We start from the raw sequence: 23,320 nt of genomic DNA, 5'->3' as shown, positions 1-23,320 counted from the left end.
TAAGGGAAAAGACACAAAATGATTGGTATTGTAAAGATTTTTTTCATTAGTAGTAAAAAGAAAATGGCAGATTCAAACTTGTGATTTTATTAATAAAAAAATTTTTGCACTAACCAGGTCATTTTCTCCTAAAAGACCCTAAAGCATTGTCGGAAAAAACTCTAAAGGATAAACGATGTGCTATAGACAGTCAACTATTCTTCTGTTGAAAGTCAGCACCTTGTTGGCAGCAGTACTACCCAGTTATTTAAGACAGGAAGTGAAATCTATTTAATTTAATTGCAGGAATAATGTATGTGGCTAGAGCAGTACTTTGATACAGCATTTGGTCACGTCATGCATTTAATAGCTGTGTTATTGTGACAACTGCTATGCCATTCTCCTCAGCCCAAGTGGTCAACATCATTACCTCCGAATGAAACAGTATGCCACTACCCTAAACATCAACTGGGACACTGAGTCAGTGCTGACTCAGAGGGGATATGCTCACATGCTGAATTATAAACATTGTTCTCCACACAGTGATTACTTGGACATTTTCTCCTCTAAGCAAAATCTTTTTTTCACATTAGTTTTGAGAACTGAAAGGTACCGTAGGGTGTGAAAGCCTCCTTCAGAGAAGTGGAGTTACCATTCATTCTTAGTTTGCTCTTCTGATCTAGGCAGGCTGCCAACAAAAACCCAAACAGAGAAACAGTGCAAGTTCTGTGACATTTCAGAACACTTTTTATTGAAGTCTGGATATATCCTCAAAACAACTTTCACTCTGCTTTCCAGAAATATTTCAAAGAGTTTGCTTTCTTTAAAAGTGGGATAAGCAGGAAGTTAAATCCTGCAGCTCGACTTGTTCAAACTTGTATGCAACTGATCATCTCTGTAAATACACACACAGGCACCACAGAGAGTATCACATCAAAAAGGTGCAATACAGCTTCTTTTCTCAATAGAAAGCCCATTGTGCTTGTTGTTTAGAATCTTTTAGTGTCTTTTGGGTATCTCCTTGTCCTGGAACTGTTTTCCAGGTATGTGAAGAAGTATGGTCTCTTAGTTACTTCCCCCAGCCCATTTTGTGAGAGTAAGACAAGTTAATTGTGCTTGACGATATGGATGACCCTTTCAAGTCATGTAAAATGATACTGCTCTGCTTATCACAGGTAGATAACCATTAATATCGTGTGTTCTGTCTATGGGAAGAGAAAGGGTCTTGTTTGTTTTGAATGTTTTCAAAGGTAGGAAACAAAGGGTCCTGTTGGGACACAGTGCAGCTATACAAATCAAAGTTGAAAGACAGGAACCTGCAGTAAAAAATAGGTGAAAGACAAAAATATGGCTGTTCTTTTTATAATAAGACTAATCCATTTCACTAAGGTGTATAGTGGTAAAGAAGCAACATGTCATATTTAGTTCATGCAGAACTCCTAACTGGAGCTCACTCCTGGCCAGTCACTATTTTTACTGAATGGATTCTCCAGTTCTTATTCATTTTAACTGTGTTTGTGTGTGTTAATAAAATGCCTTAAAAAAATGGGCATCTCGCAGAGTATGGGTCAGAAAATACTTTGTCATTTTGTTCCTATAAGACCCAAAGAAAAAGGGGCTAGATCTTGAAAGTTTTGCATTATTGTATAATTAATCATTACAGCTTAGGAGCACAGGTCACTAAATCTAACTATAAACAAATTGCCTCAGTACAAGGATCTTTCTTTGCAAACATGGGCAGCAGTCAGCTTATATTCAATAGAAGGGCAAAGCAGGATGAGGAAGGATGTAGTCAGCTGGGTAAGTGATGGGTGCATTTATGAGCTGAATTTTGCCTTAGTGGAATATTAATACTCACAGAACAGAATTTTCAACTTGATTCAGCCTTCTGAGTCCAGTGGACTTTGGAACTAGCCTTTAAACTGTTTGTTTAAAAAACTCCACAACACAACACTCTAAAAAGCCTGAAAGTAAAATGCACCTATTTCTTTGTAACACATTAACATGTATTGCACTCTGAGGAGCAACATTTTTTAGTCAGTGGAAAATGCCTCATTAGCTTGAGCTGGCTTTGGATCAAGCTCCTGAATGGCTTTCAAAAGACTTGCCAGCACCTGTGGACTTCAGAGAGCCTCACTTTTGGAAGCAGAACATAATAGTTTCTAGTGCTATTTTAGAATTGTATACTATGCACTGCACCGTTTGTGGTAAAACAATACGATAAGGAAGATGAAGTATATATTTCATTTGACAGATTTGGTGTTATCTGCAAAACAAGAATGTAAAGTATAGAATTGCTGGGCAGGAAAAGAGCTGATTGAGGAAAGGGATCTCTCAACAGAGCTCAGTGGAAACACTGCATTTTGGAGAATAATGAAGAACCCAGATCCCCAGTGTCTCAGTCTTTTGGAATAATTAGGGGTTCACTTACTAAGGGTCAGATCATCTCGTTGACCTCTAAACTTTCTGATCTTTAAGAAGCTACTCAAAAGAGGTAAAAATCAAATAAGAAGGTACTATCTGCCTTTTAAAGTGAGTTTTCAGAAAATCAAAAATACTTGATTTCACTAAAGTTAATTAAAACATTCTAAATAATTTTGTGTTTGAAGGCCTTCAAGAAGGCAATTATTGCCACAGATGAGTGAAAACTTAATCTATTTGTTGTAGACTACAGAGAAGAAATGCATTTTTAAATTACCCCAAATGAAAATTACCATTGCTAGTTTTAAGATAAAACCTTTTTTAGGACAATTTTTTCTTTCCATTTTGATATTCAGTTTTTATGGAGTAAAAGCTGTTAATTTGAAATTTATTGGAAAAGCAGAAATTTGGGAGAAAGTAATCAATGTTATTTGGGCTGATTTGTTTTGAAAATCTTGCTGACATATCAGAGCATTAGTTAGTAGATTTGAAACAGGAAGCACATATTAAATGTAGAATTAACAAAATATGCCACATAATGAAAATGGATCAGGATGGGAGCAAATGGGCGAGTTAAAAAAAATTCGATACAACTTTCATCTTGGAGAAAAAGACATTAAAATGCTCTGAATCCTTTTGATTTCAACAAAACACCTATAATTTCTTTTTACCAATAATAGAAAACCTCAACATCATGGTGACTTAAACACTTTTGTAGCATGTCTGTGAAAAAAAGAGGCATAAAAAATTGTGGTTGAAAAGGAATGTTAATGCTATAAATGCATACAGAAAAGTATGTACTAGTTAATGAATGGTATGTGTTCACTTAATTTACATAAGGTTGCAAGAAAAAACTATCACAAAGGATCTACAGGGTGATAAAATTCAATATTGATACCTCTGTGTTGTATTTGAGTATTTAACTTCCCATAATGGCTACACAGACACTAAGGATTTTAATTAGGAAGAGAATAACACCATTATGTGCTTATATATTTCCCTGTGTTTAACAGAACAAGTGGATCTTCTGACTTTCATCTGACTGCCTGATACTGCCATGAAACATGTCTATAAAATATTGCATGAAAACATTCTTCTTTTCAAAACAAATCTTACCATTGTTGTAGTAATTGCTGTTACAATGTGCTTACCTTCCTCTGCTGTTAAAACAGAATATTAAACCAGAAACTTAAGACATGTTAACAATTTCTTTGCTACTCAGAGAAAATCTCTCACAAAAAGAAGTATCAGAAGCAGCACAAAATACCCTTGACCTTGCTACCACTCCTGATTTTATGTAGAAGGTACTAAGATTTCAAAGATGCTCATGTACCCAGTCTCTTTGAAATCACAATACTTGTCAGGTACTCAAATACTTTCAAGTATCTAAGCTTTACACTGCAGTGATAGGCTGTAGTGTGCAATTCTTAGACAAACAGCAGGCAGTGCTCTTCCAAATTCAACAGTAATAGGAATAATTGATCACTTTGTATTCTGAAGTAAAACTCCTCCTTGTAATAGTTTTCATGTAAGGTTTCATTTTATCTACATGAAAATCCTCAGATATTTTGCTGAACCCTTTAGGAAAGGCTCTTTTGACCTACATGGAAAATAATCTGCAAGAAAACAGTGCAAGCATAAGTTTTAGAGCTCTCATAAAACATCATGCATGAGCAAGTGGGGCCGTGTTACATAGAAGAACGGACTCTGTCCATAGAGTTATCAGTTAGGTTAGTGGTTAATGTGTAATCTTCAATCTACAAACCCTGAAAAACGAACCCTCTGCACTCCATATCACCTCGAAGAATGTGTTGGTATAGTCACTTTCCATGATCTCATAACTTAATTACTGATTTTGCTCACTTCACACTGTAAAGCAGAACCAAAGTTCTCCTTACATCTATTTTTCTGCCAGAGAACATTTTCATGCTAAAAAGCTGCTTTCAAATTCTCCTGATACATGCAGTTTTATTTTAGCATTTTTTACCTAGAATGAGCATTAAAACTATTTTAGGTTTTCCTAAGTTATAGGATCTAGAACTGTAACACATAACTATATTAACAATTAGAAGATGTATTTCAATTAGCTTCTTCAAGGATTTAATACACTATTTCATATAAGAAATGGTACTTGCCATTATAATGAAATTAATCAAGCAAGGTGCCACTAATTTAAAAATTTGAATATTTTTTGTTAGCATCTTTTTAAAAGCTAATTGGTATTATGCCAGCCAAGCTTGCATGTCAAACTTGATTTAAATGAAGATTTTTTTTACTGCATTCTCTTCTCACAAGCCATGAGATAGACACATAGTGCAGAGTTATGCAGGTACCTTTGCAACTGTTTTGTTTGTTGCTACTTCCCACCAGAATTAGAAGTCCCATAGAAATATTTTTTGTGCTAGGCAAGAATGGATTTGGCTTTGTTATTTTCCTTTAGCATCATCCATACTCAGAGGAAACTTACTCAAATAGAAATGAGATTCAGGGGGACATTGTGTTCCCTAAAATCCCTAAATAAAGACCTTTTCCCTAAATTATGACCCTGTTCTCTAAATAAATATTCAGCCTTCAGAAGTGACTGAACTTTTATTGAACCCCAAAGTTTTGGCTTATCTCTTAGGCAATGGCTGGGCTGGTTCTTATTTATATCCCTATTTAAAACAAGCTGTTTAATTCTTGGTTTGCTTTCAAATTTAGTCACACATGGAATGTCTTAATTGTTTGTTAAAGGAACAGCAGGTTGTGGTCAGGGTCAAATGCCCTTGTGCTCAACAGATTTTAACTTTGCATAGTACTTACTCTTGAGACTGTGATAAGCAAACCTAGATGCAGATCATGCTTTACATGAGGAAAGTGCTGAATGTGCAGGTATGCAAGGGCAGGGGAAAGGAGAAAGGGGCCTGAGATTCTTGGGATTGGGCATTTTTTACCGTACCAGACAGCATAGTATGTACTGGTAAATGAGCTCTCAGAGCACGTTTTTGGGACAGCATTGGATTCTGAAAGATTTGTAGCAAAACAATGCAAGATTTCTCCACTGCACAGGATTTTAGCAGAAAGGTTTAGGTTTATGGGCCAGAAACTTGGTTATGTGTTCAGTTCTGCTAGTTACTCATCATCTGCTTTGTAGGGGCAAACTAGACAGCAGACCTGCTGAAGGTCCTCCAGTGGTGCCATTCCAGAATTCCATTTTCCTAGACCAGGTGTGGTCCTCCCTGAGTCACTCCAGAAGGATCTTCAAGTAGTTTAATCAACACAGCATAAGGTAACATAAGATTTCTTCTCACATGTGGTGCAGATGTCCTTAATGTACTTGAGGAAAGGCGAGGATGATGGAATGATGGAAGCATGAGATTCCATGGAGGATCTGCCCATAATCATGATCCCAGCAATTTGACTCGTACAGCCATGAACCATGGGCTGGTTGAGTGGTTTCTAAGGCAGACTCCCAGGGAGCTGGGCAACCAAGGCTCTCCTCATTTCCTTGCTTTCATTCCAAACCTTATCTTGTCCATTCAGGAACAGATTATGAGGGGAATTGGAGGGGTTGAATGGAAGTGGGGAAGACATGGATAAATCTCTTTTTTTAATATGATTTGTGAAGTGTCAGGCTCAGACATAATGCTCTGTCTGATCGCTGAGTGCCTCTCCGCACTAGCGAGTAAATCATCCTGAAAAGGAGAAGTTAAGAGGAGTAAATCAGGGGAAGTTTACCTCCCCTGGCTATGGTGGGCTGTAGGAAGTGGATGGCTCAGCAGGCAAGCCACCTCCTCCAGCCCAGTGGTTGGCACAGTGTCTATTTGGCATATCAGGCTTCCTCCAGGGAATAAAAAAGGGTTAACTCCGACAACCATTATTTCAACTCCGTGCTCTGCAAAGAGAAAAAGGAAGACTGCCCTGTGTTTCCAACCAAAGGACTTGTTGTGCTTGATTTTCCTTGGAGAATGCTGCTTGCCAACTTTTCCACTCCTTGGAACAAGGGGTCTGGCTGAGTTTATTTTAAGCACACTCCAGGAAATGAGGCTGTTAGGTTTACTACCCTGAAACTAGAAGACAAATTCAGTTTCTTTAGTAGGTGTAGGGACATGGTTACTAAATTTACTGTGCTTTTCCTGAAGGTTTGAGTCTTGGAGCAAGTCTGTCTGATGCCCCAATGTGTCTTTGGCTGAAACCCCCCCAGCTCAGAGCCAGCACTGTGAGCAAAGATCTTAACGTAGGCAGCCACCTTCAGTTAGTTTTGGTAAAAGAGAAATCCTAAGAGCTGTGTAGAAATGTATCTTTCTCCATGTGAGTGGTATCAGTAAAAGGGCAGTGAGTGCACAAGTGATTAAGAAGGCTGTTTTACAGCAACATGCCAGTCTCCCACAAGACAAAAAGAAAATCCAGGTAGCATTACACAAGAGAAAGGTACATTTCTTTCTCTGATCTCTTTAGTGCTTACAAGATTTAGATAACATGCTTATCATGAAGCAAACGGAGATATTTTGCAAGTTTTACTTGGTGTGGTAACAACTGTTACCCTTTATACCTTTGCAAATACCCTGATGTTCGCAAGAGTAAGCACATAAATAAAGTGAACAAACACAGCCTAACTCCAAATGCCTCTTGGCTTTTCACACACATCTCTAATTAAATGATGAGGATGAATTTTTTGTGAGGTTGTAATAAAATAAAATTATTTAAATAAATAACTGACAAAATAGCCATACGGTCAGAATAAATTACTGTGACGTTTTTAATTACTAAAGTAAGCTTTGGTAGGAGGGAATGAATAATATTAAAAGATTTAATTAGTGAATTCAGAGAGGGATTATTTACAGCACTAACATCAACAACATAACATCTAACACAATTAGAGATCAAAGAAAGTCTACCAGGCAAGCAAGACCCTTCTTGCAGAAGATGTGGTGTCCTAGTCTTTAATTCTTACTTTTCTCTCATTTAGGTTTCTTTCCCAAGTACTTTTATTTCCTCTAGAATATTTAACTGTAGATGATTAAATCATTTTTTACAGGATCAAATAAATTTTAGCAGTTGTCTGTTGGTTCTACAGAAGCTAAACATCAGAAATGGGTGAAGAATATTGACTTCACAATCCCACTACATAAGAGAGGAACGGGGCGAAGGGGAGCTAAATAATATCACTGTTATTTAGTACAAATGCTCATTTAAATTTTTTTCTCAAGATTCATAAAGGGTTCTTCTGACCTAGGTAATTTCAGCAGTGCTTTGGAATAGTCTATGAAATTATATATGGTTCTATGAAATTATAGGGCAGAGGCCTTGTTTTACCTTGGTCCTGTCCCATGCATTTTGATGACTCTCAGGCATGTGCAGAGTTTAGAATAGGAGACCTGCCAAGAGGCAAAAATAAATTAGATTAATTAGATGCAATGAATTAGAGGGAAGTTTGTGAGGAATTTTTTTCTACTCAAATGTGTCATATTTATTTCTGCAATTTCTCTGATTTGCTTCATATTTTCTGGCTGTACTCAGGAACCTGTTCCAGGCACTAAAAAATATCTCCTCTGTCTAGACTGAATGCAAAGGAAAAACATGTAATAAAAATATTCAGAAGAGAAATTTATTTCCATGAAATTTGTCTCAATTTCTCCTTCTTCACATTTTCTGTCAGAATTTGAAATCACAGGGATAAAAAAACCCTAAAAAAACCCAAAAAAAAAAAAAAAAAAAAAAAAGTCAAAATTTGAATTAAAACTTCCAGGGGAAGAAAAAAGAAAAATGTTTAACTTGTTCTAATACACATTGGATCTTTGAAAACCCTGCACAATTCTCCAAGAGAAGAAAATAACAGAATAACAGAATTCATGAACAACATTCATTTTTAGTAATATTGTTGTAACTTGACAAACATCAAATTCTTTTACAAAAGTGACTATTTACTGAATAAATCACATAGGGTTTTTGTACCAGCCCCACAATACATTCAAATGTATCCCTTGAAAAGTTTTGGTTGTAGGGTTTGAAATTAGTTATTAAAAGATTTTCTTATCAGCAAATCACATATTGGAACAGGAGAATAACATGCCCTCATTTTTCTCCAGCTTTCTGTGAGCTCCAGAGGGCTCTGTCCATGGTCAGCTTCCCTCCTCCAACTGGAAAGGGCACCTCCTCACTGGGGAAGGTCGTCTGTAAGCACAAGCCCAACTGCTCACACTGATGACTCAAATCCACCCGTCTGCTCCAGTCTATCCAAGCCCAAAGCTCAGTCTGCTTCTCTCTGAATGTCTCGCCATCGGCTCAAGCTCAGTATGGCTCACCAGAGCTCTTAATCTGTCTTCTAAGCTTTCCTTGCTACTGCTTTTTTCCAGTCACTGTGGTTAACTTCATTGGCTGTTCTGTTGCTTGGGCCTTGAACTTGTCCAGAACCTTCAGTTTAGGACTCTCAAGGCTCTCTGTAAATTTTGATACACAAAACTTCAAAGCTTTCACCTTCCTCATACTTCTACACAGCTAAAATTACCAGTCCAGCTTTCATCCTTTCACCACAAGATGCTTCTCCCTGATTTTGACAGAGCCCATTTCCTGCTCATTCCTCTGTGCCCACAGCTGTAAGCAGGTTTCCCCTCTCCTCCCACGTTCCCATCCACTCCCCCGACATCAAGCACAACATAATTCTCCTGTGTACGGACTGCTGCCACACTGCCATCTTGGACAAGATGTGGCACCATCTGTCATCACACATTCAGGAACCTTTCACATCAGCAATGCCCTCTTTCTGCATTGTTCTGTCAGTCAAGGTGAAGCTCTCTGTAAAAACATATATACCTTTGCCATTATTTGAAATTTGCAAATTTCAACCTTCAACCCTTTTCCTTTTTCACAGTCTACAATACACCAGATTATGAGCATGCTGCAAATGTTACGTGTACCATGACCTATAACATTATTTTCCTCCATGTCTCTGAATGCAAACTACCTGTTGTCTTGTGTTCTTCACTTTGATTTAAAGTAGTAGACCATAAATGCATGGAGCATCTCTACCACCTGGTCATGTGAGGAAAAGGCACAGTGAAGTCTTGGTCCACATCTGAATTGCACAGAGTCTGCAGTACTAAAACACAAATATTTGATATTCAGTATCTTTGGATTGTGTTATTCAGGACTAAATTTGACTCGCACTTCTTCAGAGAAGATGCTAAAGTTATCCCTAAATGTTTAAAAAGTGAATTATAATTATTGTAATTATCTAGCATCTACTGAAATCAGGTGCCTTTCTTAAAAGGCACTTCTGGAATAGATTTTTTTATTTTATTTTATTCTTCTTATTTTTGCCTTAATTTTGGAATTGTAGAGGTAATATTTTAAATTAATTGCTATACAGGGTGGCTAAAGCACTACTTTGTGGGATAACCTTACAATTCAATTTAGTTTGAACTTCAGATTTGATGAATTGCTTATAGTTTTCTTTCTTTCCCTTTCCCAAGTATTGAGAGGTTCTTCTCCAAGACATGTGAAAATCTCACATGGAAGCATGCTTCTGGTGCTCTGGCTCCAAAGTTTATTCTTTCTGCAGGGACCTATAGTTTCTGTATTTTTATAACCCAAACCAAATGTTTTCTGAGGCATAATGGAAAGCTTTATTTCTAAGCCATTTGAACACATACATTTAAAACATATTAAACATGGGAAGATGACTGCAGAAGAAGATATTTCTAGATGTGGAGTCTTTTAAAAAGAGCTAGAACTGTTTTCCTTTCCAAGAAAAATATATCAGATTCCCTATGTTTAGTGTGTTTCAAACTCTGTCAACATGTCATAAGCTGTTAACAGGAAGCTGCCTACTGGTTTGCTCACTGCCAAGATTAGGGATGACATTCCTACACTCTCAAAACCAGTGACAAAACTTCCTTTGACTTCACTAGGCAGAAGATTTCATACAAAGCAAGAACATTTTTATCCTTAAATTTTCTGAATGGAAAAGAATGAAAACCCTTTCAACTCATACTTATCTCCATTTTCAGATACTGCCATGTAAGAATTATTTATACTGTCATCCTTTTCTATATAAAGATTATCTTAGTTGCTTTTGACACTGAAGGCAGGAGTTAATACATGAGGTCTTTTTGTGGTATACAATAACAACAACAACAAAAGATACTTTGGAAAGGCAAAAGCAAATACTGAAAATTAACACTTATATTTCCATTTTACTAACATGGATTTTCTACCTCTCCACACAAAAGAATTAACATAATTTCTTTAAACAGAAAATCATATTTTTAAAGATAATTCTTTTTTCAGTGATGTTTAGTAGGAGGAGGTGGAAGAAGGGCTGATTCAAGATTCAGTGAAATAGATTTTACTATGTGATCTCTGGATTTTTGGCAAATCCTTCTTTCAATGGCAAATTATATGTTAAAAATTAATAATAATAGCAAAGAGTCAATTAAAAATTTTTCATCATCAGTCTTGTCTACAATTACAATTTTGTTCATTCTTCACCTCAGGTCGCTGTACAAGGAAAAGGCGAACCTAAAACACCTTAACTTTCATCTGTCTGAAAAAGTCCCTTCACAGAAAAGTGATCTTGAATTGGGTGTACTTACACTATGATCTCTGTGTTCAGCCTCCTACAACAGTTTAGATATATTGGTTTAGATTGCCTACCTGATAAAATAACTTTTAATACTACTTTGCAATTGCATTGCCATGCTCATGCTTCATGGACATCACTACATCACTGAAGTGACTTCACAGCAGTGCAAGCACATTTAAGCACACCAATGTACATACCCAGGGCAAGCTAGAGGATGATTCTTCAGTGCAACACTGACTTCAATGACCCCATCCTGTCCCATGGCATACAGAGAAGTTTGCCACAATGAAATATTGTTTTGCTTGATTGTACATTCAAACATTGACCAGACCTATGTCACGTAGAAGTTTCTGTGACTGAGATAATAAAACCATATTTTATTATGTAAGCCATTTCATAATTCAGCTCAAAAACAAGCAATCCTTTAATTACCCATAAACAATATAAAATGATCATAATTAATGTGTAGACCAGATGAACATAATTTAGGAATCAAAGGATCACTGAAAATCAACAGGACTTAGGCTCTTGAGTCAGTGCTTCCAAAATAGAAACCCATCACGGCAGACAATTTGAGAGTCACATTCCTCCGAAACTGGAGTTATTTGCACACCTCGTCTCATGGTAGCACAAGACTGAGGTTCTGCTGACACCTGTTGGTAAATGTCTGAACAGCAAAACTGGTGTCACACAAGTAAATGAAATAAAAAACACACATAGAAAACAGGAATAAAGATACAGACGTGTCTTCGTTCTATAACAAAAATGTTTCCAGTAATTGGTAAGTCATAATGCGAGTGAGGCTGGGGAAAGGGCGACAAAGAAAGGTAAAAACAAAATTTGCTGCTAGATTTTTTGTCAGATCTTCCCTGACCAAGATGATGAGTTCACTTCCTACTGAGTCAATATACTACTTGCAGTGAGTCATTGTGGAGATGCTGACTAAGCTGAAAGAGATTTGCTAATGACTGGATGATCAGCAGAATTATAATTAATATCAGCAGAGACCAGTATCTGTTTTGCAAATGATCAGAATTATGCTAACATGGGAGTGTGATAAGATGACAAACACTACTGAGAGATTTTCAAACTTTTTGTTTAATATATAGGAAGATAATTTTTTGCTTACTCAGCAACTTATCCTCAAAACCCAGCAAATATCAAAGATGAACTCTGTTGGTGTTGGTTAGGCCCAAGAAAAGGTAAAATTTTAGTAAAAATTTACTTTCTTCTACAACACTAACAATTAAGATCAGCTTCGAATTTTCAGTCATAGCACAGTCCTATTGTGAATCGCTTTTAATTTTGTGTTAAGCAAGCATATTGAAAAAGGCAGAAGAGTGCTACACCTTTCATTGTAAGGATTTCTGTTAACAGACTTCACACTGCACTCTTCCATCTGTACAGGAGGTGCATGGCATCCTGTAAGAAAGATGTATTTTGGGCAGTGTTTTAGACACTACGTGAACCTGTATCAGCTGCTTTCTTGATAAGAAAAGATCCAACAATGTAGATTCGCTCCTTCTGCTGTTGTTCACTTTTTTCTCCCCCCCACTGCTCCCAAAAATACAAGGGAGAAATTTACAGTACAGAGAAAATTCACTTTCTGTCTCTGGTGCTCACCTAAATTGCTGCTAGTAAAATTACAGGTCCAAAGGTCTTACCTTGGACTGCTATGTACTTGGGGTTTTTTGTATATTCCTACCTTCATCCTGCATGCAGGATGAATTGAGAAGTATTGTGATGGATAGTTTCTGTGCTTACTGGACGCTTGCCAGCCCATTCAGGAATTAGCCTGTCCTGCTCTGAGAGCGCTGCTGCAGCCTGAGGAGCACCGGGCGCTGCCGTGTGGAGCAGCAGAGCACCCGTGGGGCCAGGCTGCCCTCTCCCGCCAGCTCAGGGAGCTCCAGCTGTGTGGAAGAAGCACAACTTCCCAAAACTTCCACTACAGCTCAGACTGGCTGCTTTTACAGCATGATGCTGATCTTCGGAGTCGTTGTGGAAATGCCCAGGATATTGAGACATCGGGCTGTTCAGTCAGATAAATGACATATGTAACCTTGCCCGAGCTGCTAGATAGTCAGGCATTCTGTACAAACATAAATACATTCATCCCAGATAATATCTTCAGGCTGAAAAAGACATTTTTATGAAGCAAACTGCAGCTCTGAATCAGATGCTTCTGCTGTCGACAAAATTAATTTGCAGTAGACTGCCCAAAACTCCCAGAAAAACCGTGCACATACAGCTTGTTTGTGTTGCACACTGGCAAGCAGTCAGAGGTATTGAGCTAATAATTCTCCCCATGATGCAAATTTGTGTGCATATACAATTCTGTCAGGGAAGCTTCAGACAGAAACAGCCTTGGCTTGCCAGAATCTACCCAAGCAAGTTGCTCAGACAATTAGCAAGCTTTTATCAGCATTGGGCATGTCAAGGCATTGCCATTAACCCCCTTGCTGGTGGCATGTTCTTGAGATCCAGAAAAAAAGGTGTAGTTGTAGTCAGCAGCTGTCCTGCTGCCTGGCAAAGGGAGAAGATCAACAAAGAAACAAGGTAAGAAGGAAAAATGACCAAATGAGAAGGGATGAGAGGAAACAAGACACATAGTTGTTGTTTAGGATGTAAGCAAAGATGATGAGCACGGTTACGTCACTTAGTAACAGTGATCATTACTGGGCTGGCGTATTTCTTTATGTACACAACCCTCGGCTTCTACACAGGATGTCCAATTAGAGATGGTAACTCCATTAAGAGAAGACAATCAAGACCAATCAAGACACAGCTCTGAGATGGTAACTATAAAGGTTTGATGCCATTTCCAAAATGTTTTATGTCATTGTCATTCCAGGTGATTACTTTATTAACAACCATGAGCACTCTTTGGGCTGACCAGACCTTTAAAGACCACACATGAACCTCGGTGTCTCCAGCTGGTGCCATTAGCCACACATACACATGAGTTCACCCTGGATGAAGAGCTGCCGTGAAGTCCTCTCCAGGCTGTCAGGACAGCTTAGCAAAGTTTCATTCGGAAGGAAAGCAGTTCAGCTATGTCACCAAACCACCTCCTGTCCCCTGCATGTTTCCATTGGGCAGGAGCAGTACACTTGGTCTCTCCCTACAGGAAAAATATTTGCAAGTTTTCTGACCCAGGAAATGCTATTGTAAAATAAACACCCCATGGGTGAGCCTGCAGTCATCCACTTGAAACACCTTTACTGGGTGTCCTTTCATCCAGACTGGCTGCTCAGGCCAGAGTGGGGCTGGTGTGGGACTACATACTGACACAGAGGGCGACAAGCACCAGCCAGCTGGGCTCATGTTCTGGAGTGACCATCTTCACTGGGACCAGATGGCCAACTTTTCCTTCACTTCAGGGCAGAGGGGAGTTGCTGGAAACTTGTGGAGGCATGCTCAATGGAAACGCACTGAAGGTTTGAGTGGACTAAGCCAGGTTTAGCCTGGAAAAGAGAAGGCTCAGGGGTGACCTTATTGCTCTTTGCAAGGCCCTGAAAGGAGGTTCTATCCAAGTGAGGGTCGGTCTCTTCTCCCAGGCAAGCGGAGACAGAAGAGAGGTCGTAGTCTTAAACTGTGCTAGGGAAGATTTATGTTTGTTTAGGAGTTTAGGTCTGGACATCAGGAGGAATTTTTTCACAGCAAGGGTGATTAGACATCAGAATGGGCTGCCCAGAGAGGTGGTGGAGTCACCACTCCTGATGTGTTTAAAGAAAGACTGGATGTGGCACTTACTGCCACGGTTTACTTGACAAGGTGGTGTTCAAGGGGCTGGTCACAGGTTGATGATCTCAAAAGTTTTTTCCAATCTAATCGATTCCGTGATTCTTCGACCTGGCTTCGAGCTGAGTCACAGAATCAAAGAATCAAGCCTACCCAGGAAACAGCTCTGTTTTCGGGTCAGCGCGGAGGGGAGCTCTGCCAGCCAGACCCGAGTCTCTTCGTGTGCCAAGGCTGCGGACCTGAGCGGAAAAAGAACGAAAACCTGAGATGTTATTTTTTTGCAAACGCTCGCTATAAGGAAGACGAACCCCGGCTTGTACCGGGTGCACAGCTCCGCCGGAGCACGGTGACGAGACGCGGGGAGCAGTGCCCAAGGGCCGCGGGGTGGCAGGCCCGGCCCCTCAGCCGCCGCCATGGCGGGCGGGAGCCTGCAGGGGGCGCTGTGCCGGCGGCGCGGTGCCGGCAGGGGGCGGCCGTATGGCGGCGACGGCGCTCCGCCTGTGCCGCGCTGCGCGCCCGCTGCCGGCTGCTGCCGCCGCGGCCCGAAACACGGCCCCAGCCCCGCGGCCGCCTGCGCGCCTCTCCGCCTCCTCCTCTTCCTCATCCGCCTCCTCCTCTGCTTCCCGCCACTCTCCGCCGCAGCCCGTCATGCAGGCCTTCCAGTACCCCGAGGTGTACCGCGACGAGACCGCCGTGAGTACAGCCCTGGCTGGGACAGCCCCTGGCGTGCGGCGGCCGCCGGGCCCGGGCGCGGGGCTCCCGGTTTGCCATCCCCCGCGGGGCCGCCTCGGGGCGGGAGCGCCGCCTCGGCTCTCGGGGCTTTGTTCGGCCGCGGAACGCCCGGTGTGCTCCGTGCAGAGGGCCTCGGGTTTATCGCGGCCGCGGCGGCGGCTGGGGGCTTGTTAGGGCGGGATTCGGGCCCTTGCACCGGTGTCTCCGGGCACGTCCCGCGTGTGCGGGGCCGTTGTGGCCGGGAGCCGGACCGGGGCGGGCGGCGGGACCGGGGGTACGGGAGCAGCGACCGCACGGCGCATCCCGGAGCTTCGGTACCGGTGCGAGTGTCAGGGAAACCCAGGCCTCCGCCCGGGCTGCAGCAGCGTCAGCAGAGGAACAGATAGTCTATTTATACAGGATGGCACATCTGTAACACAGTCCCGTCTCCCTGTGTCTCCACCGTATCTGGACACACAAGGGATTACGATATAAGTTTGGCTAAAATGGGTTTGTTCGATTTTCTTTCCCTTCCTCAAAGCACTGTGCATTGTGCACCGGCCAGGAAGAATTTACATTGCATTTAAACCAAACTGTTTGCCAGTATGAGTCAAAGCTGGAAAACATCCTGAACTATTTACTTTCCTACTTGACTGAAAGGCTGAACTGTGCAAGCCCTAGTAGCAGGTATCTAGTCATTTTTTGTGTACTGGAGGAAGGAAGCAGATAAATTCAACCATGTGGATTAATCTTTTGTAGGTTTTTTTCTTTTGTTTGTTTGTTGTTTATTTTAAATTATGGTGTATATATATATATATATATATATATATATATGCACATGCTCATATTTGTGGGCAGCCATAGTAGTAGGGAGGGCCAAACTACTCCATTTGTGTAACCATGAACCATATTTTGGGTACATCAGTAATCAGGTTTTATAATTTGGCTTGAAAACCTTAAGGGTCTTGGTTTGGTTGGTGGGGTTTCTTTTCTGCTTACTAATCGGTCTTGTGGAAGGAATTTATGTGCATTTCACCATTTTTCTGGTGCTCTGTGGTTTTTTTCTGAGAACTACTTTGCTGCTGTGGTGCCATCACCAAAGAATGGTAATACTAGTAACTCACCTTGGGAGCATTGTGTTGGTTCTCTCTTTCTTTGCTCCTTAGCACTGTGTGCTTTTGTGAAATCCCAAATGCCCTTCATTGTGCTGACTGTCATTCCTTCATGGACAGAGTTTGCTTGCATGCAGTGCACGTTTTTTATGAAATTACTGTCTTTTATAAATTCAGGTGTCGGATTACCATGGATGTAAAATCAGCGATCCATACTGCTGGCTTGAAGATCCCGATAGTGAGCAAACGAAGGTAACCTTTCTTTGCATGGAATGGCTGTTTTCACATGGTTCTCTTTCACAGATCAGATGCATTGGTATTTTGATTATGAAATGCCAGCAAATACTTCTTGAAAACTTACATAGTGAATGAAGGCGTAGTTCATGTGGTTTCTCATGGTACCAACAGCAATGCCGTTGTTTTCTCCCTGTGTTTTAATGGGGGAGAGATTGCATGGGGCTTTGATCAACCTGGTTTACTGGCAAATTTCCCACCTCGTGGCAGGGGCATTGAACTAAATTATCTTCAAGATTTTTTCCTACCCAAACTTTTCTATGGTTATATGAAAGTCTGGAACACTTGGTGTAACTTAGATCACAGAATTTTTAAAATGAAACCCATGCTTATCTTGCAACCATTTTTCTTGGCCAGTTCAAATGCTCAAGGTGGTTGTGTCATATTGAAAAGAAACATAAAAACTTCTTTCCCTGTGTGCGCTCAGTTGGAGGAGTCAAGGGCAGCTATAAGCAAACAAACTCCCTTCTCCAGATGGGTAATGTATAAAAATGTAATAAAAGCAAACTCTTGGTCAGGTGGGGAAGTTCCTGTCTCACTTTGGGGAAGTGTAGAATCTGAGTTCATGCTCTGTTGCTGTTTGGCTGTTAACTTCCAAGACAGATTGAGGAAACATCCCCAGCATAGCTAAAACATGCCACACTGCTGAAACATTTCTGGTAATGACATATAGGCCACAACTGCAACACCACACTTTCACTGTTGTCTTGGCCTTGGCTTAGTTGGACTTCCAGCTTCTTGGTTTAACACTTTGTGAGAAATAAATTCGTTTTCAGACTACAGCAAAGTCTTTTGCTGCCATGTCAGTCATATGCAGTACCTTAACTCACTGACAGTGTAGGCAGTAATGGTGAGCTTGTTCCAGACATGAGGGATAGACAAGTGTTGAAAAAGCAGGGATCATGTGGGGTTGAGTTGTACTATTCTGAACATGTGTATATTTGAATTGGGACACTGAAACTCGCAAATCTACAATTTAATGGATTTGTAGTTATAATACACCAGTGTTTTGTTCACATTTTGATAAATTTTCCAATTGCAGTTTGAATATTTTTTGTTAAACACTAAAAAAGTAAGTGCTCTGGGGCAAGTCACAAGAACTCTGATAATTTATTTTTTTTTGTAATACTTAGGAAAAGTATGTGCTCTCTTGTAGGAGTTGCACTGAACTACCCTTGACTGAATATATATATATGTGTGTGTGTGTGTGTGGACTGTAAATACTTTGCAGTATAATAACAAAGACCAGTCATGTTAAAACAGTTTCTATTCTGAGGCTTTTTCTTGGAAAATATACTGTCAATGAAATAGTTCTCTTGATAGAGTAGTTTAGTAGAATGTAGAAAGATGATAGGTTGTAAAAAAAGCATGGTTAAAAAGAATTTGTGGCATGTGTTTCTTAGATGAAATTTAGTTTGACTATTGTTTTAGAATAACAATTGGTCTACTTACTGGTGAGACAGTTCAGCCTCAAGTAGACCATCTCGACTCTTAGTATAATGCTTTAGAAATTGTTTTGCTTTTCAAATTACCTTATTTTCCAAAACAGCCAGAAGAAGTTGCCTTACTTGGACCCTTATTCTGTTATTTCTTCTGCTAGCAAAGTCTGTCCTGGTTCAAGGCCTATGATACATTGTCAGATGCAAATATCTACAGGTACAATAAAAATCTTTCTCTCTAGGTTCACAAGGGTGTACAGTTACTGTTAGCCTTGTACTATTAGCCTGGGTAGCATCTGTTTAGCTCAGCATGGTGGATAGAGTTGTTTACTGTGAGAGTTTCTGCTGATATATGTTTCTGTACTTAATCTTAGAGCAATATTTCAATTATGTATTGCTTTTCAAACATAAGTGCAACCTCATGCTCAAAAGTGTGGAAGCAGAAAGTTTCCAAACTGGACTGTATTCAAAACTCTTTGAAAAATCTGTAATTCCTTGCTTCTTTTTCATACAGCTGTGGCATTCCTTTTACAAGTAATCTTGGAATCTTTGGTGCTTACTGATTGGAAATGAGAAAAATATATTAAATTCCTGTAAAAGCAAAATTACTAGTGATTCAATTGTGAGTGTAATAATTAGTCTGTAAGCATGCTCTTGGGCAGAAAAATGCTTGTAAGGAAAAGTCTGTGATTCTTCTTTGAATATCGCTAATGAAAGCAGATGTGGTAAGATGCGTCTGTGCAGTTAAAAGTGGGTAACACACAGTTCCAGTATACCCTTGCAGCAATGTTGTCATTTTGGTCATGTTATTGATGGTTGAAACAAAGATGTGTGCCAGTTTCTGTTCCCTGCATGTAACTGGAAAGTGCTTTTGACCATCCAGTACACTGGATCATCTCACACATGTTTTTATAAGCCACCGTTTCTCTGAAAATGTCTCAGGACTGGGAAAAGTTAGTTTATTTGTGTAGGATCCACAGTCCATATTTTTGTGTATGTGGTCTTTGAAGTTCATGTGTTTCCATTGAGAGAAAACCAGTTCAGTTACACGTAATTCTTGGGTAGATTTGAATAAGTTGTTTCACCATCTGATGCGGGGACAGTTATAGCGATACAATGTGGAGGCTGCATGACTTACCACTGGGATGTGCTGTGCACATATTAATTCTTCACCTGAAGAATTAATACGTGACTAAACACTGATAGCAGCTGGTAAGTGTGTGACAGGTATTCTTCTGTATAGCAGCTGACTTTTCTGAAGATCTGTGAAGCACAAGTTGTGCAATATGCAATGTGGATTGTAGCCCTGCTATTCCTATGGGTCATACCCTGTATGGAGGTGTAACTCAGATGTTACAATGCGTTGAACTGATTGCTCTATGACAGATTCAGGATAGGTAGAAACAATAGGCTCTTTCAAACCCTTTTCTGGGAAAGAGCACCGTGTAAGCAAGAGATGAGTGGACAGGATTTTGTGCTGGAGGTGAGAGGCTTGCAGTCTGAGGGTGACACTGAAGCTGCAACATTTGGCTGTGAGCTACAGCTATACACAGTGTCCTGTCCTACCTGCTTCATGTTAGAGACAGAAAAGCCTGCATGTCTGCAGCTGTGATTCACCTTAAGATGCTTAGGTATTAATTTCATGTTAATGTACCGTGCTATAAATAGGGATGATGAAACACCAACAGAGTACCAGGTTTTCCATGCATGCAACAAACAGCTAGAGTGGTAATGGTTTTGATCACTGTCCTTAAGTGTTTGTGACAGGGAGCTGGAGTGTTTTAAAGAAAGCAGACTTCCCAAAGTTTTCAGAGATTAGTATTTTCTTCCTAAGAACTGACCTGTGAACAGTTCTTTGGGCTTCTCATGAAATACTGGCTAGGACTAATTCTGTGTGTTATGTTAATGATAAGAACAGATGATGCACATGAAATTTTGTGTCATCTTAAAGCTCTTCCTAGCTCCTGAAATAATAGTGCAGTCTGTGGGCAATACTTGTCATTTGGGTAAAAATGAGAGATTTTAAAAGCATGGTGTGCTTTTGGAGGTTACTACTTTAGTTTTTGGGGTTTTTTTGTGTTTGTTTGGTTTTTTGTTTGCTTAGGGTTTGTTTGGTAGTTGTGGTTTTGGGTTGGGTTTTTTAAAAGGGGAAAGGCAGGAAAAAGGACTGTCTTGTCTTTTGGCTGGTTACCCCCGTGTATGTCTTGGAGAACCACTATTCAAGATATAAGCTGAATGTTATTAAAGAATTCTGGCATAATGCAAATAAGCATGTGGGATTTTTCAAGTGTGACACTGCATAATCTATACGGGGGAAAGGTGTCTGTGACGCATTGCTTCTGAAAACGTTTTCTGTAGAAAATAGGCATTTCTGCTTGAGTTTATATATTGATTTTTTTCTTTCAGGCATTTGTGGAGGCTCAGAACAAGCTGACAGTACCCTTTCTCGAGCAGTGTCCTGTCAGAGGACTGTTCAAGGAGCGAATGACTGAACTCTATGATTATCCTAAGTACAGCTGCCACTTCAAGAAAGGAAAAAGGTATGTGAGGAATTTCTTTGGATGTGGTGATAAATGTGAATCAAGTCAGAAGCAACTACTAATTAGGAAAATTACTAATTAGGAAAAAAATTATAAATTCTATTTGTAATTATTTCTTTATAGCTGGGAAGTAAAAAAAAATTTAACACAGTGTTAATGTGTGGTTGTATGATGCTGAGCACAAGGTGCTTCACTCTCTGCAGCTCCCAATCATATTATCTTCTTCTTTTGTTATCTTTTCTTTTTATAAGAAGAAGAATTTGTGAGTTGATCAGAACACAGACAGTTTTGTAGAATAATGGTTGTTAAAATAGAGCTTTGAGGGTTCCTTTCAGAAAGGCTTGGTCACTGTCAGTGTAGTTACAGGCATGTTATCTGAAAACAGCATAAGCCCAGATAGAATACTGCTCTTACATTGGTCTTTCTTTGAGCAGCTGGTAGGGTTTTTTGGTTCAGTCATAGTCAGTGAAAAGCAGTAGGAATTCCCCTGTGAAAAACTGTTCTGTAGCTGCAGGGTATATGGGAAAAATAATTTGGAGGACTTAAAGCAACTGATGGAAAAAAATCTGTTTTCTTAGAAACTACGAAATCGTGGTATATTACAGTGCCTAACCTATTCATATCCCTGTTTTAATTCTGTGGCTAGGTGAAGAGATGGTGTTTCTGTGTCTTACCCAAGGTCTGGAGACTGCAGCTGCCACTGAATTTAATGTGACCTCTTTTAGAAACACTAGCATGCATCTAGAGAAAGGGAGTAAGGGGATTTAATTACATTTAAAGATTGTTTTAGCAGTTGAAAAAGAGGTAGTTCAAATAACCAGCCACTCATAATCATGGGAAACACAGATAATCTTTTTCAGTATTTTCAATTTTTTTGATCCTTGTTGAGTGGGCTCCCAAATATGCCATGTACGTGTTCAGCATTATCCACAGATGATGAGGTAGAGAGGGTATCTTGTTGCCTTAAGATTTCTACACAGATATTGAGAGGGATTTGTCTTAGGGATCTGGTGCTGTGAGAAAGGCACTGATACTTCCTGCTAAGGGAGGGAAGGTATGTACTCTGTGGGGTTTGGTGAAAGTATATGATGGGGAGTGAGCCCAAGCTGTTGGTGGATTTAATGTGGATTCTAATTGTCGTGGATGTGGCACAACATGTCAGTTTATAGAGGTGGGAGGTTTAAGCCCAGAAGCAGTGGAGCTATTTAGGACAGTGCCATATCTGGGGAAGTATGCTTTATTGTGTGGGTCAGGCAAAACTTGTTAGTTTGTATGTGATGCTCATGCAGATGTAGCAGGTGACCAGGTCTGGGCAGTAGCTGCTCTGGATTCTCTGACCCATTCTCCCTGTGCAGTGCAAACTTGCCTGGGTGCTGTTACCTTCAGTGCTGTTAAGACTTAATGTTGCAGAAGTGCTCATGGCAGTGATAAGAGATACAAATCCTTAATTTTATGCAGCTGACTGTCCTCCAGGAAGAACATTTGTGCCAGGAGCTTATGTGCTTGTAATTTATGACACTGTAGTTCAAATTTAATAGATGTCTTTTTAGTCTTCCTGAGTGATACTCTATTTCTTGGCATGTGTTGGATTTAAATCAGAGCAATTAAAATATAATACAAAAAAGCCCTACGTTGTGGTGTTTGAGGCAATCAAGAGGTCTCTACCAAGTTAAATAACACTAAGTAAGGTGGGGGGTGAGGAACTATTCTGTTTGAAGAATTTTCTGAACTTTTCATGACACTCAGAAATTCTTAAATTTAGCTATGGTTTTCTGATGAAGAATAGCTGCTAAAGGGCAGTGTCTGAAGAGTTATTCTGTAGAGTCTGCAGAAAGGAAGGCTGCCCAGGGAGGTGCAGTCTCATTGCTTGACCTTTGCTTCCCAGCTTGTTGCCCAGCATTGCAAAGATGAAATTGGCAAGAAAATGCCTGATATATAGAAAATTACTTTTCTTCTATTTTTTAATCTTTCAGTTTTGCACTTGCTGAACATTACTGTTATTACTTGAACACATTACTAGCTGATATTGTTAACCAGGCCTTTGTGAGTATATTTTCCCCTTCTGGTTTTACCAAGTTCCCATGTTTGTACCCAAGTATTTGTCAGTCTTAGGGAATATATTAACTTATTTTTAGATTTGAATGTTGCTCCGTAAATTCCTCTGTTCCCCCAGGTGAAGCTGCTGTCTCTTTTTTTTAACTCATGTTGTTGTGTAGTAAAGTTCTATGAATATGGGTGTTAATTTCTTTGAGCTCTGTAGTGTTCTAGGATGTGAAGAGTATCACTCACTAAAGACAACTGTAATTGTCTCTTCCTGCAACTTTTTCAAACATGCATTTGTAGGGACACTGAAACAGTTTTGGTTCTGTTTCGTTTGAACATAAGTCTGTCACCCAGTATGGATTGAAAGCAGCTGTGTAAATGACAAAGCTGAGAACATAAGGGATGGGAACCTGTGCCAGTACTTGTAACAGAGAAATACTGCAGCTGCCAGAGATGTTTAACATAGACAGTTATTTG

The 23,320-nt window shown here is 39.9% G+C and overlaps 1 protein-coding gene and 1 long non-coding RNA gene across 2 annotated transcripts in view; one reads left to right on the top strand and one right to left on the bottom strand.

The window, feature by feature from the left end:
* Positions 1 to 703: 703 nt before the first annotated feature.
* On the bottom strand, positions 704 to 8,102 carry LOC147654758 (uncharacterized). Its single transcript, XR_015283069.1, has 2 exons — positions 7,696 to 8,102; positions 704 to 6,074 (listed from the first exon to the last, which is right to left on the bottom strand). It is a non-coding gene; the product is annotated as an uncharacterized LOC147654758 (long non-coding RNA).
* Positions 8,103 to 15,104: 7,002 nt separating this feature from the next.
* PREP (prolyl endopeptidase) overlaps positions 15,105 to 23,320 on the top strand; it is an 84,383-nt gene continuing 76,167 nt past the window's right edge. Inside the window, exons 1-3 of the mRNA XM_086876682.1 lie at positions 15,105 to 15,397; positions 16,705 to 16,779; positions 20,667 to 20,800. Of these exons, the coding sequence (XP_086732808.1) occupies positions 15,182 to 15,397; positions 16,705 to 16,779; positions 20,667 to 20,800 (425 nt within the window). The 5' untranslated portion in view covers positions 15,105 to 15,181. The remainder of the gene's footprint in view (positions 15,398 to 16,704; positions 16,780 to 20,666; positions 20,801 to 23,320) is intronic.

The sequence above is a fragment of the Cyanistes caeruleus genome, chromosome 2 (genome assembly GCF_971803275.1).
Source record: "Cyanistes caeruleus chromosome 2, bCyaCae1.hap1.1, whole genome shotgun sequence".
NCBI lineage: Eukaryota > Metazoa > Chordata > Aves > Passeriformes > Paridae > Cyanistes > Cyanistes caeruleus.
This window is presented reverse-complemented; position numbering and strand designations above follow the sequence as displayed.